This window comes from Pyrgilauda ruficollis, unplaced genomic scaffold (assembly GCF_017590135.1).
Source record: "Pyrgilauda ruficollis isolate IOZ18807 unplaced genomic scaffold, ASM1759013v1 scaffold205, whole genome shotgun sequence".
NCBI classification, from domain to species: Eukaryota; Metazoa; Chordata; class Aves; order Passeriformes; family Passeridae; genus Pyrgilauda; species Pyrgilauda ruficollis.
This window is the reverse complement of record NW_024519763.1, coordinates 228,389-246,030: the sequence shown is the minus strand read 5'-3', so window position 1 is coordinate 246,030 and position 17,642 is coordinate 228,389. Positions and strand designations below refer to the sequence as shown.

General features: G+C 45.3%; 2 protein-coding genes across 5 annotated transcripts; both read left to right on the top strand.

Annotated features, from left to right (window-relative positions):
* The first annotated feature begins 715 nt into the window (after positions 1-715).
* NMI (N-myc and STAT interactor) lies at positions 716-10,189 on the top strand. Of its 4 annotated transcripts, none has more exons than XM_041467312.1 (11): positions 716-852; positions 958-1,062; positions 2,008-2,058; positions 3,342-3,419; positions 3,696-3,842; positions 4,893-4,991; positions 5,483-5,657; positions 6,119-6,225; positions 6,336-6,531; positions 7,144-7,250; positions 8,394-10,189. In XM_041467312.1, the coding sequence occupies exons 3-11, from the start codon at positions 2,014-2,016 to the stop codon at positions 8,613-8,615; spliced, it is 1,176 nt and encodes a 391-aa protein (XP_041323246.1). In that variant the 5' UTR covers positions 716-852; positions 958-1,062; positions 2,008-2,013; the 3' UTR covers positions 8,616-10,189. The 4 variants fall into 4 exon arrangements, with proteins under 4 accessions (XP_041323246.1, XP_041323245.1, XP_041323248.1 ...); XM_041467311.1 differs by having other exon boundaries at positions 738-852; positions 946-1,062; XM_041467314.1 differs by having other exon boundaries at positions 747-852; positions 946-1,062; positions 4,896-4,991.
* Positions 10,190-10,934: 745 nt separating this feature from the next.
* Positions 10,935-17,254, top strand: RBM43 (RNA binding motif protein 43). The gene is made up of 4 exons (XM_041467319.1): positions 10,935-11,125; positions 13,344-13,530; positions 14,952-15,046; positions 15,666-17,254. The coding sequence occupies exons 1-4, from the start codon at positions 11,123-11,125 to the stop codon at positions 16,389-16,391; spliced, it is 1,011 nt and encodes a 336-aa protein (XP_041323253.1). The 5' UTR covers positions 10,935-11,122; the 3' UTR covers positions 16,392-17,254.
* Positions 17,255-17,642: the final 388 nt, after the last annotated feature.

Here is a 17,642-nt window from a genome sequence, read left to right as displayed (position 1 = left end):
CCATCCCTGCCCTCTGGCAGTGGGAGCCATTCCCTGGCTCCTGTCCCTCCAGCCCTTATTCAAAGCCCCTCTCCAGCCTCCCTTAGATGAAAACCCAGTGCTTTCTCTTCCTCAAAATGATCACCACTGGAATCCAAGTGAGTTTATTTTCCAAGAAACCTCTTTCGAGGTCACATTTCGGTGACAAGCTGACACTCGGTTCTCCAGAACTCTTCTATACGTTAATTTCTTGGAACGCGGCTTCTCCATCCGCAAGGGCTCCTTCTGTCCGGGATGCTTTTTCGCCACAGAAGTAAACCATATTATTTATAAAACACCACGTAATCCCAGAGAATTACAGGCAAATAAATACACAAACAAACTCAGCAGAGCCGGCTAAGTTTGTGTAATTTGATTCCACAGCCGAGCGCAGCCGGGACGGGCGAGCAGCGGCTCCGCCGTGAGGCGATGGCCGCCCTCACGCCCGCCCTGAGGGGATGGCCGCCCTGAGGGCGCTGCCCCAGCGCCCTTTCCCCACCTCTTCCCAGGATTTCCCCGTTTTCTCCACATTTGTGCCCGTCGTCCTCATCAGGGCTCGGCCGAGGGGCGGCCGGGGCAGCAGCTCCTCCCTCAGCCCACACGGACACAGCCACAGACACCCCAGTACCCCCGCGGCTCCCCGGGGTGTGAGGGGGCCGGCCGGGCCCCGGCTCCTCCTTCCCCGGGCCGGGAAGCGAAAGCGAAAGGCGGCCCCGGGACGGCCCCGGAGGTGTCTGAGGAGCCGCCGGCAGCTGCGGGAGCCCCGGCCGTGTCCCCAGCCCGTCCCGGCCGTGCTCCCAGCCCGTCCCGGCCGTGCCCGCCGGGAGCTGAGCGGTGAGGGAGCCCTCGGGTCCCTTGGAGGAGTGGCGGATAAACCAAGGGGAGCTATTGTTCATTTATGCTTTCACTTTCCTTTTTTCCCCCCAGGAAACTGTACAGAAGTCTGTGAATTTTAGCTGCTCGATCCAAACCAGAGAGGGGTTCCGGGATCCTGAACCTCAGTTTCAAGCCTCTGAGTGAAGGCGGTGTCGGCTCAGCATCAAGGTGAGGATTCCCAGGTGAGAGGGTCAGAACTGCCCGGATGGGTCGGGAATTTGGGCTGCTCCTGCTGGGATTTCAAGAAGTATCCTGTGGAGTATCCAGCTTAAACCTTAGAGGATCAAACCTTGCCCTGGCAGCCACAGATTGGCTTAGGAGCCTCTGCACCTTGGCATCTCCTCCTGGTCAGTGGCCTGGGAGCTTCCCCAAATTCCTTTTCGTCTGTGTCCACAAAAAGCTGTGGCGATGGATTCCAAATGTTAAATTATCTGCTGTGTGAAAGGGTTTCCATTTGTGCTAAGCAGGATTTGTAGAATCCGAGAATGGTTTGGGTCGGAAGGGACATTAAAACTCATCCATCCCCACGCCTGCCATGGCAGGGACACCTTCCACTGTCCCAGGCTGCTCCAGCCTGGCCTGGGACACTTCCAGGGATCCAGGGGCAGCCACAGCTTCTCTGGAAATCCATTCCAGCTCCTCGCCACCCTCCCAGCAGGAATCCCTTCCCAATATCCCATCCAAATCTCTTTCCCAGTGGGAGCCATTCCCTGTGTCCTGTCCCTCCATCCCTTGTCCCCAGTCCCTCTCCAGCTCTCCTGGAGCCCCCTCAGGCCTCACTGAGGTCCCCTTTTCTCCAGGCTCTCAAGCACAGAACACACAGGCTGTTCCCATGTGTATAACAGCACATAAAGGTAAATACAGAACTACCAGAACAGCAAAGTTGAGTTGTGCACTGCAGAATTCCTCACATCTGTCTCTGGCTTTTATTTCCTTGTAAGGAAGGAGGCTTCAGATATCCCAATATCTGTCACTTTTGCATATGGAATGATACATTTCTGTTTAAAAATTCTTCCAGCTCAACACAGCTTCTGCTATTCCTCATACTTTGTTGCATAAAAAAAACCCCAAACAATACATACAATGTTGTAATTTTTTTTCCTGTTTCCTCAGGTTTCCATGGATGCTACAAGACCCCCATTATCTCTACATGACAATGGTTTTGTAAGTATTCCCTGATGTGCTGCCTGCGAGTGAAATTTGACTTTTGTATCTCTGACTGAAGGTTTGTGCTCCCACTGCTTCTGTTTGTCTCACCTTCTTCCACCCTTTAATACTTGGGACATTCCCCATTTCCACCTCCTGTTTCCATAGGGAGAATCCCATTCCCAAGATTCTGCATCCAGAACTTTCTATCCTGCCTCTCTTGCTCATCTGTCTTTGTGGAGGATTTTAGGGGAGTTTCCCTTTTCCTGGGATTCAGCTCCAGCAGTGCACAAGTGGTTTGGATGGGACTTTCCCTGGCATTTTTTGTATTTTCTTGTTTTTTTGGGTTTTTTTTTCCTTCTTTCAGGATGGAAACTGTTGAGTGAAACCATTTTTTTTAGTAAAAAATCCTTTTTCTTATTGTCTTCCAGCTGTTGGCACGTGCATCCCTTTTATTTCCTGCACTCAGTCCCTAGAGTAAAGGAATATTTTTCCCATTGTAACTAAGACACAGATGGGTATTTCCCTCTTGCTTAATTTGAAACTGGAAGAAATACTTTCTATTTTATTATTTTTAGGAAATACCCAGCATTACCAAGAGAACTGACAAGGTCATCTAATTTAGACCTTTTTCATGCCTGAATTTCATGATTCCCATTCAAGCTTTATGTAATCTTGAGCAAAAAGGGAGGGAATATTTCAGCAGATCTTTCTGGATTTTTTTTTTCCTGCAGAATACTGCAACCATAGAAACAAAACAGAACAGAGATTTTCTCTGTCTTTGGGCTTTGTAGCTTCCCTGTCCTTGTGAACTTGTGCCCTGAATTTCAATTCTGAAATGGTTCTTTTATCACATTCCTTGATATTACCTTTTTTTGTCCAATCTCCCCCAGCCTGGAAGATCAAAATCCCATTTTCACTTTTATTTTTTTTATTGACACCTCCTCCTGGAGGAGCTGCTGGGAAAGCACAGAGCCAAACATTTGTGGATTTGAGGGGCTTAGTTCTGTGTGGAAGAACATGGAGACAACTTGGTTTATTATTTAGCTAAATATTAACCTGTGCATTTTAGCAGTGGGATAATTAGCAAATAATAATGGCTGGCCAGCAAATCACAATTTCATAGATTTTTGTCCTGTCTAGTCATTAAAATAATTCAACAATTTGTCCTAAGTGAATGATGTTTTAAATGTTTTTGGTTAAACTTTTTAATTTCTTAAAGATTGTTTTAGAATTGTTTGGGGTGTCTCAGTTGTTGGCCAACAGAGGAGAAAACCAATGTGTTCCTCTTCTCTCTGCAGAGTATGGTATCCCCTGATCCACTTGGGACATCCCTGGAAGAAATGGAAAAACTTAAGGAAGAGCTGAGGCTGTGGAAGGCAAGTTCTGTAAAGCACATGGAATCATGGAAATTTGCTAAAAGATAAAGATTGGTGCATCGTTCTAAAATCACATCAAATCCCCCACATTTATAACATCTTTAATTTGTTCTGTTCTCCAGTGCTTTGTGCTTGTGTTGATCCCACTCTTGTAAAGTTGAATATTTACCCAAAGTGTTAAAAATTAATAAGTACAAGGAGCTTACTCAAGGTTGTTTGTTCCTCTAGAAATAAACCTGTAAAAAATTTTAAAATCTTCTTCTTTTTGCACTTCAGATAAGAGTTGAAGATATTGAAAAGGCAAAAGCTGACCTTTTTTCCTCCAAAGTAAGAGCTGATACAGAGTGTGACAGAGCAGAGAAGGAGCTGGCAGATCTGAAGGAGCAGGAGAAGCAGCGTCAGGACAGAATCACCAGCTCTGAGGTATGGAGGGGACTGCTGGTGTTTGCAGGCTCAGGAAGGAGCTGTGGGCTAGGAAAATGGGAGCAACATTCCCAGTTTCAGTGGCTTTGCCAGTGTGCAGCTGTACTGCTGGAATGTTCCACACGTTTTTTGCTGCACTTCAGTTTTTCACTGGCAGGCAAAGAGACAGTGCAATAAAAAATTAGTCTGTTTTGGGATGAAACCTGACAAAACCAACTTTCATCTTCCAAGGTTCTCCCCTGCAGATGAGTTTCAGGTCTGGGTGAAGGGGATGAAGCCCAGTGGGGTGATTCCACTGCTTTGCCAGCTCCCTGTTCTGTGAGAGATCACAGCACCCGAAGGATCAGCATCCAAAACCTAAAGTACAACTTATCATTACATGGCATATGAAAGCACAACACAACAATTTCTTAAGTGCCAGTGAGCTGGGCAAGAGCCAGGGCCTGGCTGAAGCTGGTTTTTCCTTCTAGAACTGCTTGGTTCCAGATCCCTTGGTTCATCCCTCAATATTCCATGTGCAGGAGCAGCAGAAGGTTCCACAGGCTGCCAAGGATGTTCTTCCAGTGAGCTTTGTGAATCACTGATGAGAAAATACAGCTTCAAGCTATTACAATATAATTAATAGCTTAAACACACTCAGGTTAGGGGAGATTTTCTGAAAGCTGATTTTGGTTCTTTAATCACAAAAGTTTTGATTTGTACCCAGGAAGGTAGTGGCTTTGGCCTTCAGCTGATGGGAAGTGCTCCAAGTGTCTGCAGTGGTTGCTGACTTCCCAGGAGCCACCTTGTGTTGGTGGCTGGCTGGAGCTGACAACATCTGCTCTGTTTCCTTCTCATCCTCTCACATTCCCTGTCCAGGAAATCCTGGATGTGCTTACACAGCTTTGTGTCCAAGCAGGATTCCTTGTTCTGGAGGAATTATGGAGCAGACAGGAGGAAGGAGAAGGACATGAAGAGGGAAGAGCAGCAGCATGGCAGAAACTGCCCAGATGGTGCTGAAATATATTTCTGTCTTTATTTAATTTTGCATTTCATCTTCTTGGCCTATAGCAGGAACTCTTGCTGCTAAAGCAAGAAAACACGGAGCTGAAGAAGGAGATTGAAAAGCTCAAAGAAGACCTGGAAGAACACAGTTCCCAGGATAATCTGGTAAAGGAGGTGGAATATTTGGAAATTGGTCTTTTAGGAGGGCAGATTTTTATTTTTAGAGATTGGTTTGGGCTGGAGGGGACCTTAAATCCCATCCCATTCCAACCCCAGGGACACCTCCCACTGTCCCAGGCTGCTCCAAGCCCTGTCCAAGCTGGCCTGGGACATTCCCAGGGATCCAGGGGCAGCCACAGCTGCTCTGGGAATCCTGAGCCTCCCCACTGAATCTGTCCCTCTTAAAGGCTGCTGGGGCCACTTGTTCAGCATTAGAACCTCTACTGATTTCAATATGAAATAAACCTGAAAGTTTCTTGTTTTTCCTGGCAAGCCAGTTTGAAGCAGGCAGAGGATATGGAAGTAAATCCAAGAGGTACTGAAAGTGTGAGAGGATGAAAACAAGCAGACGTTGATTAAATGGAAGGCAGTGGAATCAGAAATATTCATAGCATTGGTAATTTTCAAGTTTTATTTTTCTTGTGTTGATTCTAAAGTTGGAGATTAAAAAGAAGGTGGCAGAAATGAAATTGAAGTTCACTCACCTGGAGGAGATGAAGGATGATGGGGCAGATAGGGATATGGACGCCCACTGTGTCTTTGGGGCAGCCACAAAAACCCCCTTCAGACTCAACCAGAACCAGGCACTGCTGACTTTTGAAGATGAAGAAGGTAGGATGTGTATTTTAATTACAAAATTAATGTCTCTGATGTATTTCACCTGGTAGTGGTGTGGTTTTCCCGCAAGGGTATTTTGAATGGAACGGGAAAAATCGTGTGTTCGTATTTTATACAATAAGAACAACTTTTGACAGCTTAAAAGTTGTAGTAGTCCCACTCAAAATCTATTTTAATATGTATCATTAATAATATATTTACTGTGTTTATTGGATATTACTTTAAAATATTGTTTGTAATTATTAACAGTGATATAGTATTTTGTTATTATATTACTTGGCCTACATAAAATCACAGAGATTTTATGGAAGTAGACATGGATGCTTGGGATCTGGTTGCCTAATGATAATTAATTTCTCCTTTACTGATGCAAAAGGAGATTTTTTTAAGAGGCTGGGGAATATTTTGGGGTTTACAATGATTAAACAAAGCTTTTCATATCTGATTTCCTTCAGTTGCCCAGAGGCTGACAAAGATGAGCAAGCACTGTGTGAACCTGGACAACAGAACAGCAAATGTGACAGTGAAGCCTTTTGAACTTGACATGGGGTTCCAGTTTGAGGTAAACAACTGAAATACGCAACTCTCAAAATCTGAGCTCTTTAAAAGCTTTAGGTTCTTTTTTTTTCAGTGTTTTCAGTCACAAAGTGCACAAAAATTTGATATTTTTAGCTCCATGTCACTGTCTCTGGAAGGAAGATCAACGTTTCAGACATACCTGAGCTTTCCATTCCTGAAGATTGGATGAGAGACAAACTTGAGCTGCATTTCTACAAAACTGAGCAGGCAGAAGGAGGAGGAGAAATAGAAAATGTGACCTACAACAAGGGGTCTGGGACAGCTGTCATCACATTCCTCAAACCTGGAGGTAGAGCCTGGAATATTTTCTTACCCAAATTCAGGCCCAGTTGTCCATCCTGGGTTCCATTCTGAGGTCACCTCTGAGTGTTGCAAACTCTTCCCACAGGGAGCTCGTGGATCCCTCAGAGATCCATGAAATAAAGCAGTTTTTCATCACATCCTTTTGGAGCAAACACAACCTGCTCACAGTTCGTGAGCTTTCTTTCACAACTTTTCCAAAAAGCACTGTTTTTTTCCTTTGCATTGCCAGACACTCATACTGCAATCAGCAAATCGGGAAGATGTTTGACTTTAGCTCCTGCTGCAGGACAATGCAGTTGGACAGGCATTCCTATTGCCCAGCTGGATGGAATTCCATGATCAGTGGAGCCACATCCACCTGGAGCAGCTGCTTTAGGTTTATTTCAGAGCTTTGTGGGCGTTTCGTGATTTTGCTTTTTGTTTTGGAAGTGCCAAATAAACTTTTTGCAGATTTTTGAAGAATCTACCAGTGTGCCATCCTACATTAGTTTCTGCATCCACAAAGATGAGCCTGGTCTTTGACATGTTTATAAAATACTGGTTAAATTATATTAAATAATTAACTGTTTGGTTTTTTTTTTTTCTTATTCTCTTACAGCAAGCTACAACTTTGTGGGATGTACTAAATACCCTTTCTGTGCAGAGGAAAGGTGGTTCAACATTTCTGTCTCCCCACATTTTGATTTCCACTTGAGGAAGTTTCAGGTAAAAGAATCTACTCCAGGCTGATAGAACAGATAAGTGGGAAATAGGAGGCTGGGCAGAGTTTTAACTCCTTTTGTGTGAACTTCACACCAGTGTGGGTGTGAAATAGGCTGTTGAGCTCACGTTGAAGCTGCAATTTATTTTTAAAGGGTGTGCTTGTCTTTCCTTGATGGAATTATCGCAGCACTCCCCACGTGGCTGTGCTGGGCTCTTTGGGAAGGAGGATAAGCACAAAGCTCTGCCAGGATCCCAGAGTCCCAACAAATGCAACATTTGCTCATCCATTCCTTGATTTCACTCCTCCATTCAGCCCAAATTGTGACTCTGGCACACAGAGCTGCCTCATCACACTCTGCCTCCAGCTGTCTGCTGCTTTTGGAGTAATGGTGATCAGGTCAGAACTGTGCCTATAATTAGGCCTTTGTAATTAAGGCATGGGCTGCAGTGTGCAGGACACACAGCTGGTATGGGGCATGTCCTGGCAGGGATTTTATGGGGTGGTGCTGTCAGGAGCCATCAGAGAGCCCCAAATCCAGAGTGTGGCTGCATTAAGGAGTGCAGGACACACCAGTTAAGGTGTGGGCTCAGAATCATGGAACCACAGAATCTCCTGAGCTGGGAGGGACCCACAGGATCATGGATCCAGCTCCTGGCCATGCACAGACACCCTAAAATCCCACCCTGAGCATCCCTGGGAGCAGTGTCCAAACCCTCCTGGAGCTCTGGCAGCCTTGGGAATGTGCCCATTCCCTGGGGAGCCTGGGCAGTGCCAGCACCCTCTGGGAAGAGAAACTTTCCCTGAAATCCAACCTGAATCTGCCCTGACCCAGCTCCAGCTGTTTTTCCTCTGTTCCCAGAGGGCAGAGCTCAGTGCTGTCCCTCAGGAGGAAGCTCCAGACTGGGATGAGTCTCCCCTCACTCTCCTCCAGCAAACCAAGTGCCCTCAGCTGCTCCTCCAAAGTCCCTCCAGACCCTTCATTGTAGTGTGGATCCCGAATTCCTGCTCTTTCCAGAGAAATTTCCACTATCTAAAGCTCATCCGAGATCCCAGCCACAGCTGAGTGAGGAATTCAATTCCCATCTCTCCCAGTTCCTTTGAGTGCACAGCTGCTGTATAATCCAGGTTTGTTCTTTCCTCCCCAGCCACACTGCAGGGTTTCCAAGAAAACCATTCTGCTGAAAGGAATCCCAGAGGTGGAAGAGGATGAAGAAAGTGTGCAGGACATGATTGAAATTCACTTCCAAAAGCCAAGCAATGGTGGGGGGGAGATTGAGGGAATCAAATACCTCTCCAGAGGAGCAGCCTATGTTTGCTTTGAGGAGGATACTGGGAATGCCACCTCAGAAATCACAGGGGACTCATGAAGTTCTGAGGTTTTGTTCCTCAGGGATTTAAGTAGATATTGTGCTTTAATGGTCTGAAATTGATACTCTAGAAAAGGAATCCCTGCCTTTCTGATTTGTCTCATGGCACTGGCTTTGCACAGGAAGTCAGCAAAACTCCCTGCCTGTGTTGCAGATTAAAGGCACAGACCGAGCCTTCAGCAGCCCCTGAAACATCTCAGATTTTCTGCAACTTTGCATATTTTATACCTTGCAGATTTTTAGATACTCCAGGGTGGGCTGAGTGGATTATTTCTTACATTCTGGATACAAAAGCCATACTTAATCCCAATCCAAGCCTCCTCCCAGTCCTGCTTTGTTGAGTGCCAGAGCTTCAGAATGTGGCTCTGACACAACTCCAGTCCTGCTGAGGTTGCTGAGTGCCACCAGAACTCAAACACCTGAAAGAATCTTGTAATCTCACAAAAGCCCCTTATCAAATTAGTGATAGAATTAAAATAGAAAATGGGGGCTGCCAAACCAAGAAATGGCACTTAAGAAATGCCCTGGCATTTGCTGCCTTTAGCTGTCGAGCAGTTCGTAGCCTGCTTTATTTTTGATTGTAGTATTTGTTCCTGCAATTCAATTTTCCTAGTTTTTGTTCATGATTTTGGTTATTTTAAATTATTTCAGCCAAGGATTGAGCTGATGCTGTCCCTGGTTTGGTAGCAGTGCTGCTGAACAGCCCTGAGAGATCTGGTGATCCCAGGCTGGGGCTGGGAGGGCTTGGAGAGTGGTTTTCCAAGGAGGAATGTTTTTCCTTTTCTGCTTGTCATCCTTGTAAAACAAATCCTCCTCTGACTTTGCACTTTTCCCACCCTTGGAGTCTGAAATGGTTTGGCCCTAACAGTCTTAACTCCAAACCAACATGAGCCTGACATTAGAAATAATTAATTTTTGGGGTATTTGACATCTTGATGTGCAGGGAAAGGAGAGGGAATACCTCAGGGATCATTATTCCAGACAGACTGTTAATTGGCCATGGATAAAAGTTGAATATGGAAAATTAAAAGGCTGAAAACACTAGAGTTTATTTTGAATTTGCTGTCAAGTGAGATACATGTGACTGTAGCACCTCTCACTGTTTAGGGCATGCAAAGGCAGGGATTGATTACCTGACCACTGTAAAATAATAATTTCAAACAAAGTAGTGCTGAAGAATTTACAGAAATTGTGCACTTTTGCACTCTCAAAAACTTGGTAACACCAGACACCCTAAAAAGAGAGGGGGAAAATCCTGAGAAAGGTAAAAACTGCCCTGAATTTTATCTCACTGATAAATATTGAGAAGTAAATCATTAAAAAGGAAAAAGCTTAAAATTCTCATAAGGTGTGACTCAGGAGTAGTAGTGAGAAGCTGCAGGTTTTAAAGCCCAGAAAACAAATCATATTTTTACATTTTAAAGACAATGTCTGTAAATGTCTTGCCTTTGTTTGTCCCTGACGAATTATGGCTTGTGATGATTACCCTGTTAAATTTTAAAGCAGCAGTGGTGCTTGAAAGGCTGGAGACTGGTTTTAATGATGAAAAATAAGAATAAAGTGTCAGTGATGTATCTATAAATGTCAATATCCTTTTTTCCTCCCCGCTGGGGTGACTTTCTCCGGGGCTGGGAGGTTTTTATTCCCAAATTACACACAGGGACATTTCCCAGCTGCAGCTTTCACCCCGACATTGCTGTCCAGCCAAACACGGGGCTGTTTGGGGCCACGGGAGCTGTGCAAGCACAGCCTTTGGGGTGCCAGGGGGTGTCCCTGGCCATGTGGGACAGTGGGAAGGAATTCCTGCCTGGCAGGGTGGGCAGGCCCTGGCACAGGGTGCCCAGAGCAGCTGTGGGTGCCCCTGGAAATGTTCCCTGTCAGTGCATGTCCCTCTCCATGTGTATCTCTCTCCATGCACGTCCCATTCCACGTGTGTCCTTCTCCATGTGTGTCCCAGTCCCTGCCTGTCCCTCTCCACTCCTGTCCTTCTCCACGTGTGTCCCTGCGTGTGATTTTGTGTGTCCCTGTCCCTCTCCACTCCCGTCCTGCTCCCTTGTGTCCCTCTCCATGCGTGTCCTTGTCCATGTCCCTTCATGTCCCTCTCCATGTGCATCCCTCTCCACGCACGTCCCAGTCCACACATGTCCCTCTCCATGTGTGTCCCTGTCCGTGTCTGTCCCCTCTCCATGCAAGCCCTTCTCCCTGTGTGTCCCTGTCCGTGTATGTGTCCCTGTGCGTGTCCCTGTTCCCACGTGTCCCTGCACATCCCGGTGCCCGTTCCCGCCCCGCAGTTCCAGCCGGGAAGGGCGGGCCGTGCCGCGCTCTGTCCCCGCTGGGCTGGGGGCGGCCGCAGGGGCGGCCCCGCCGCTTTCGCTTTCGTTTCCCCGCCGGGCCCGCTCACTCCGGGCCTTTCCCGGTGAGATCCCTTCCCGGTATCCTTGTCCCGGTGGGATCCTCGTCCCGGCGAGCCCGTCCCGGTGGGATCCCGTCCCGTTGGAGCAGCGGCCATGGCAAGTGCCGGGGCCGGGGGGAGCGGGGCCGCGCACCGCCAGGGGCAGGGCCGGGGGGAGCGGCGGGAAAAGCGCTGGAAAAGGCTGAGGAGAAACTGGGGACAAGGCATGGAGGGACAGGAGCCAGGGAATGCCTCCCACTGCCAGAGGGCAGGGATGGATGGGAGATTGGGAATTGCTGGCTGGGCTGGAATTCCCAGAGCAGCTGGGGCTGCCCCTGGATCCCTGGCAGTGCCCAAGGCCAGGCTGGACACTGGGGCTTGGAGCAGCCTGGGACAGTGAAAGGCGTCTTTGCCCGCGGCAGGGCTGCATTGGGATGAACTTTAAGGCCCCTCCCCACCCAAACCACTCCGGGATTTGCCAGGAAATCCCAGCAGGACCCGCTGTCAGCAGAGCTGCTGCCCCATCCCTCCCTCCCTCCCCATTCCCGGCCCGTTCCCTCCCACAGCGCCCATCCCCGCCTGGGAGCAGCTGCTCGGCACAGACGCGTCTGGGGAGTGATTCAGCACAAACCGTGTGTTCCCGGCTTGTTTTTTTTTTCCCCTAACCCCACTAGCAGGCCCGAGTGTTGCTCCCAAACACCAGCTGGGAAGGTGTGAGGGCTGTCTGGCAGCTGAGCCGAGCTCCGGCTGTGCCAGGCGTGAGAAAATCCCGCCTGCATCTTGGAAGCGCCCTGTCTGTATTCCCTCCGTGCCGCCTCATGGACTGGCTCTCACACGGGCCTCGCCGCCGGGATAATTAGCTGCTGTCATTAATTAAAAGCTCCAGGCTCTCGGAATTTGATGGAGCCTCTCTCGCTGGGTTTGTGTGCAGAGCCGTGGTGGTCCCCAGGATTTTGGGCAGGCATCGCTCCCTCGGCAACCCTTGTGGAGCTGGGATCGTGTTTGAGGCAGCCCAGGCCCAGAAAAACAACTTAAGAGGTGTTTAAAACTTAAGAGAAGGTTTAAAGAATTCAGCTGGAGTGACCGACCTCAAGAGCAGTTACTGGCAGCTCGTTCCCACAAACCAAATTTATCTCCTTTCTTCCGAAAAGTCGGTGAACTGTTAAATGCAGTCAGTGCTCCGCAGTTTGCAGTGGTACCGAATATCAGAATCCGAGGAAACCGCGTTAGCAGAGGGACCTTGCCGGTGAGAAGCTGGAATTTAGTGCTCATTTTTCCTGCTTTAAGCAGATGCTGAGAGGGTTTAAATGGCTGAGATCCCGGCGCTCCTGGATTTAACAGGGAATCTGCCCTTTCCTCTCTGCAGGGAATCCCTGCTGAGCATCACTGCAGTTCCAATTTTTCTTTCTCTTCTGATGTTAAATATCAGAATCAGAGGAAGGCACGTTACCGGTGGGACCTTCCAGCTGAGAAACTTGAATTTAGTGCTCATTTTTCCTGCTTTGAGAAGGTGCTGAGAGGGTTTAAATGGCATTTAAAACCATTTTTTAATGCAGGTGCCTGAGGCAGCCTGGCAGGCACTGAGATCTGGTGGGGCAGGATTAATTAACCCCTAAATGCACATTGCAAAGGATCCTAAAACAACGAAGAAATTGAAAAAACAAAACAAAACAAAAGGAGACTTGTCATTCATACCATTCACACCTAAAGCCTGAATTTTATCTGTTTTGAAAATGAACTTCTCTCGCTACAAGGAAACAACAATTTTTATTTCTATAATATATATATATAGTTTAGTATTTAGAAATTTAATGGTAGCAGGGATGTTTTAATAATTTTTTCAGAAATTATGTATTCTTATATACATTAATATATATATAAAAACACATCTTATATATTCTATATATACAAATATATGTATATATATAGTATAGTATATATATAGTATGGTGTATATAAGTGTGTATATATAATTTAGTATTTAGAAATGTGATGGTAGCAGGGATGTTTTAATAATTTTTTCAGAAATGATGTGTTCTTATATACATTTTGTGTGTATGTATATATGTATATGTATATATATATATATAGTTGAGTATTTAGAAATGTATGGTAGCAGGGATGTTTTTCATAATTTTTTCAGAAATTATGCATTCTTCATGGGTACTTTTTTGTACTGCTGCTTGAAAATCCTCATTTCCAAACTTGAAATATGGGTGTGAACAATGTGTACCAGTTAAAAAAACCCAAAAAAAAGGGAAGAATTGCCAAGGGAGTGGGAAGCTCTGCAGGGCTGGGATTGTGGGGTCCCTCCTGAATTTCCCATCTCTGCCCAGGCTGCCGGAGGCACGAGGACAGTCGTGGTGGCCGGGGTCCCAGCTGGCCTCCTGCAGGATGAGCTCCTGGCTGACATCCTCACCATCCACTTCCAAACGTCCCGGAACAACGGCGGGGACGTGGAGCAGCTCGCGTACCCCACGCGCAGGAGAGGCGTCGCCTACGTCACCTTCGATGACCCAGAAGGTTGGTTTAAATTTCTTTAAAATTTTTATTTAAATGGCTGTATCAAAAGTTCAGCCGTGCCCCTGAAGAATTAGGCCCGGAAGGATTTGAAATTGGGATTTTATGGAACTGGGGGGCTGTTAGAATTTGAAATGCAAAAAAGTCTTGGGACTTGAAGGTTGTAAGGTAAAGTTGTAAGTTAAACACAAAATTTAATTGGAAACTTTATAAAAAGGCTTCTGAACTTAAGTACTAAAAGCAAAAACATAAATTTATAATTCAAAATGAAAATGCATTCATTCATTAATTATTTTTTACATTAATTTTAAAAAATTAATTAAATTTAAAATAAAAGTAAAATAAAACACATTAATCTTTAAAAACACATCAATTTTAAAAACACGTTAATTTTAAAAGTTAAAAAATAAAAACCACATTAATTTAAAAATTCTAAAAATAAAACACATTAATTTTAAAAAATTAAAAATTTAATTTTTTAAAAATAAAAATGATTAAATAATAAATATTTTATTACAATACTCTAATTTTATAAATATCATAAATTTGTACTGTTTGTACTAGAAATATTATAAATATATTTAAGCTATCTTATAAATATTACATAAATACAATAGTACTATAAGTACTATAAATATTATCTATTTATACTATACATTTATAAATACTATAACGTAATTAACAAGAAAAAACTTACACTGTAACATAAATCTGTAAAACTAAATATTTAAAAATTAAATAAAAAACATAAATATCTTTATTAACAATATTTATTAATCAATAACTCTTTAAAACATCCTATAACTAAAAACCTTATCACTTTTTTACCTGTACTATAACTATACTAATTATACTGCACTAAACTAAACTATACTATAACAATACTATACTGTACTACTATACTATAACAATATAAACTGAACTCACCCTTCTTAGCCATAAAAAAATAAGAAAAAATAAATCACAGCATCTAAAAACCTCAAAACTCTGATCTCTAACTTACTCAAATCTCTTTCAAAAGTCCTCAGGAGGCTGAAGCCTCTCTGCTAATCAGGCCAATTTTCAGGATTTTGTTTCTGCTCGTTGAAGTGATGACTCACTCACCATGCAAAGCATGATGTTTGTGTTTTAGAAGCAAATTTATGCCGTGAGTAAGGTGTTGTTTTTGTAGGCAGGCTCTGGGGGATAAATCTCTGCCTGTTAATGTGCCAAGGAGATGGGCTCGTGTCTCTGAGCAACTGGGAGTAATAGGTGAAATATTAGGTGAGAGTAGGGAGTGGGTGCATGTGTGAGGGCACAGGGGGGTTCCAGCAGGCTGGGGGTGAGAGTTTCACTGCCTTGAATCAATCCCTGCTTTTTTCTTTAGCTCTGTTTAGCCTCTGTTCTGGGGCAGCCTTCTCAAGTGAATCTGGGTTTGTTTTCAGTTGTGGAGCGTGTTCTGAAGAAGGATCAGCATCTCCTGCAGGACAAGAGGCTGCCCAGGCCCTACCCCCTGACAGTGACCCGCTACTGCCACAACGTGAGCTCCTCCCTGATGTCATTATCACTGCTTTAACTGAAGGGATGGTTCCCCAGTCGGGCTAAAAACAATTTATTGCTCAGATAAACATCAGTCTCAGAGGCCGTGAGATTTAAGAGAGCTGGCAGTCGGCCATAAAAATGGTTACAAGTTCTTTGTCACTTGGCAATATATAACTTTATAACCCAGTGGACAGTTGCCACAAAGTTTATTTTGCTTTTCTAACCTATCACCTTTACCCACTTCTGCTGCAATGAATCCAGTGGGTTGGTATCACACTGATGCTTCTGTTACAACTTCTCAGCTCTTAGCCTCCTCTATACAATTACACCCCTACACTATAAACTCTTCAACGTCTTATCAATAATTTCTTACTTACTTCAGTTACTCAAGGTGTTTCTTACTTCTTACTTAAAACTGTAGAAACATAAGTTTATGATGTTTCTGCTTAATGTCTGTGTGTTGTATTTTTACATCAATCCAAGCTTCTCCCAAGGCTGCAGATCAAACCTCCTGTGTCTGTGGAAGTTTCTGTCTTTCCATTTCCCACACCTAATTCATCTAATTATGCTCAATGCCTCATTAGCCACTCCTTAACTTCTCCCATTGACAATTCCAGGCCTTCCTCTGGGTCACGTCCACCCTGAACATGGCTGTTTTCAGGGATCACTTGGTTTTAGAAGATTTGGTGGAAGAGATGAGGAAGCAGAGCCCGGCTTTGAGTTTTGGGCCTTTGCAGCGTGACGGGCAAATCGCCGTGCAAGGATCCTTCCCAGCACTCCAAGTGCTGAGAGAATTCCTCCTGCTGAAGGCAAAATCCCTCTCAGAGGAGGACAAAAGAGAGGGAAAATCCCACCAGAGACCGAGGAGGAAGCTGCAGGAGCACAGAGGTGCTGCGGAGACGAGGAATTCCACCCGGGATGCGCAGAGGGAAAAGCAAGTGCTGGTTCTGGACACGGATATCTATCACTACATGAAGTGCTTTCATCCCAAGCCTTTGCAGGGAAATGATGTTGTCATTTCTGGTGTCACTGACGGTGACATCACCAGGGTGTGCATTGAGAGCGCTGGCAGCAAGGCTGGTGCTGTGCAGGGATTGAGGGCCAAGAAAATGATAGAAGATTACTCGGTGGAGCTGCAGAAGATTTTACGGAAGGAAAGGATCGGCTTCAAGGAGCAGAGCAGAGCTGAGAAGCAGAGGTACAGGCAGCTCTGTGAGAGGCTGAAAGCCCGCTACCCCAGAGTGCTGCTCATCCCTTATGACACCCACCTCGACGTTGTGGGCACTTCTGCAGATGTTTTTGGGTTCACAGAGGAGGTGAAGAGGTGCTCCAGGTGGGAGTGAGGGTCCCTGCGGTTTGGAGTTCTCACCCAGACTCTGCCTGTGCCCTGTGGCACTGCAGGTCTCCCTCTGTGGCACTGGGATGTCACTTTGGCCCCCTCACAGGCTGGCGGCTCTGCACAGGGGAGTGACCAAGCCTGGCCCTCCCAAATACCAAATTAAGGTCAGAACAAAAAAAAAAATCAATGATTTTTGCATCTTTTGTGAACTTGGGGACCTCTTCTGCCCAGAAACAGCCACATTTCCTTTTGGTACCCCAGTGCCTTCTCCTCCCAGCTTGCTGTCAAGGACTACATGATGAGAAAAGAGATATATATATATTTTTTTTTTAAGCCAACCGTGTAGGAAACACTGCAGGGAAGTTCTGTGAGAGGTTCTGTGAGGAGGTGACCACAGCAGCCAGGAGTGGGGACCCTTTCTGGGCCTTGAGAAGAGAGCTGGGACACCTGGCAGAGCAAAGTGCACCTGGAATGGACAGGCTTGAGAAAGCCTTGGTAATTCTTCCCTGCAGGAGACAGGCAAGTTTGTTTTCATAGGAGCAATAATGGGGCTTTTTCCAGCTGTAAAGGCTTCTGCAGCACCTCTTGACAGCTCATTATTTAGACATGAAAGTGTGTCCAGAGATTTGATGGGAAAATTTGGGGGCGTTCAGACTTTGGAGTCAGATTCTGTTTATGCAAATCTGTTTCTATATCCATTACAAGGGCACAAATGGGGTTTTTTTAAAACCAATTTAGAAAATAGCTTTTATTTTGTGATATCTGTGTGTTTAGAATAATTCCTCAAAACATCCAGAGCAGCTTTTCTGTCTGATGTGCAAGGAAATTTTAGGGGTTTGTGCCATTAAAGAAAAGTGTTGTCCAAAACATCATGTCTGTGTTATTTTAACCAAATCCCAGATTTTTGGTTGGAAGCCCAAACCTGAAGCTTAAGAAATGCTCGAGGCATTTTCTTGTCATGACTGACTCTCCATTGCAGTGGAGCCAGTGAGAGGTGTTAAAGCACCTTTGTGTATCAAAAATGTATTAAAAGTTCATTTAAAAATTACTGTCAAAGCAGCAGGTTGATGAGCTTAAGTGCTTTGCTGAATTGGGAGAGGGGACCAATATTTAAAGATATTTAAAAATAATAATAATAATAATTTTTTTAAATAATAATTAAATATTTAATTTCATCCTTTCCAAGTTCCTCTATGCTCTGCAGCTTCTCCAGGAGGCTCAGGGATGGGAAACTCTGGAAAACTCCCCCTGGAGC

Excerpts from the sequence above, each read along its gene's own strand:
- NMI (XM_041467312.1), top strand. The coding sequence starts at position 2,014 with ATGGATGCTACAAGACCCCCATTATCTCTACATGACAATGGTTTT. Across the intron at positions 3,843-4,892 it reads ACAGAATCACCAGCTCTGAG|CAGGAACTCTTGCTGCTAAA; the intron begins GTATGGAGGGGA and ends CTTGGCCTATAG. Across the intron at positions 5,658-6,118 it reads GACTTTTGAAGATGAAGAAG|TTGCCCAGAGGCTGACAAAG; the intron begins GTAGGATGTGTA and ends GATTTCCTTCAG.
- RBM43 (XM_041467319.1), top strand. Across the intron at positions 13,531-14,951 it reads CACCTTCGATGACCCAGAAG|TTGTGGAGCGTGTTCTGAAG; the intron begins GTTGGTTTAAAT and ends GTTTGTTTTCAG. Across the intron at positions 15,047-15,665 it reads TGACCCGCTACTGCCACAAC|GCCTTCCTCTGGGTCACGTC; the intron begins GTGAGCTCCTCC and ends TGACAATTCCAG.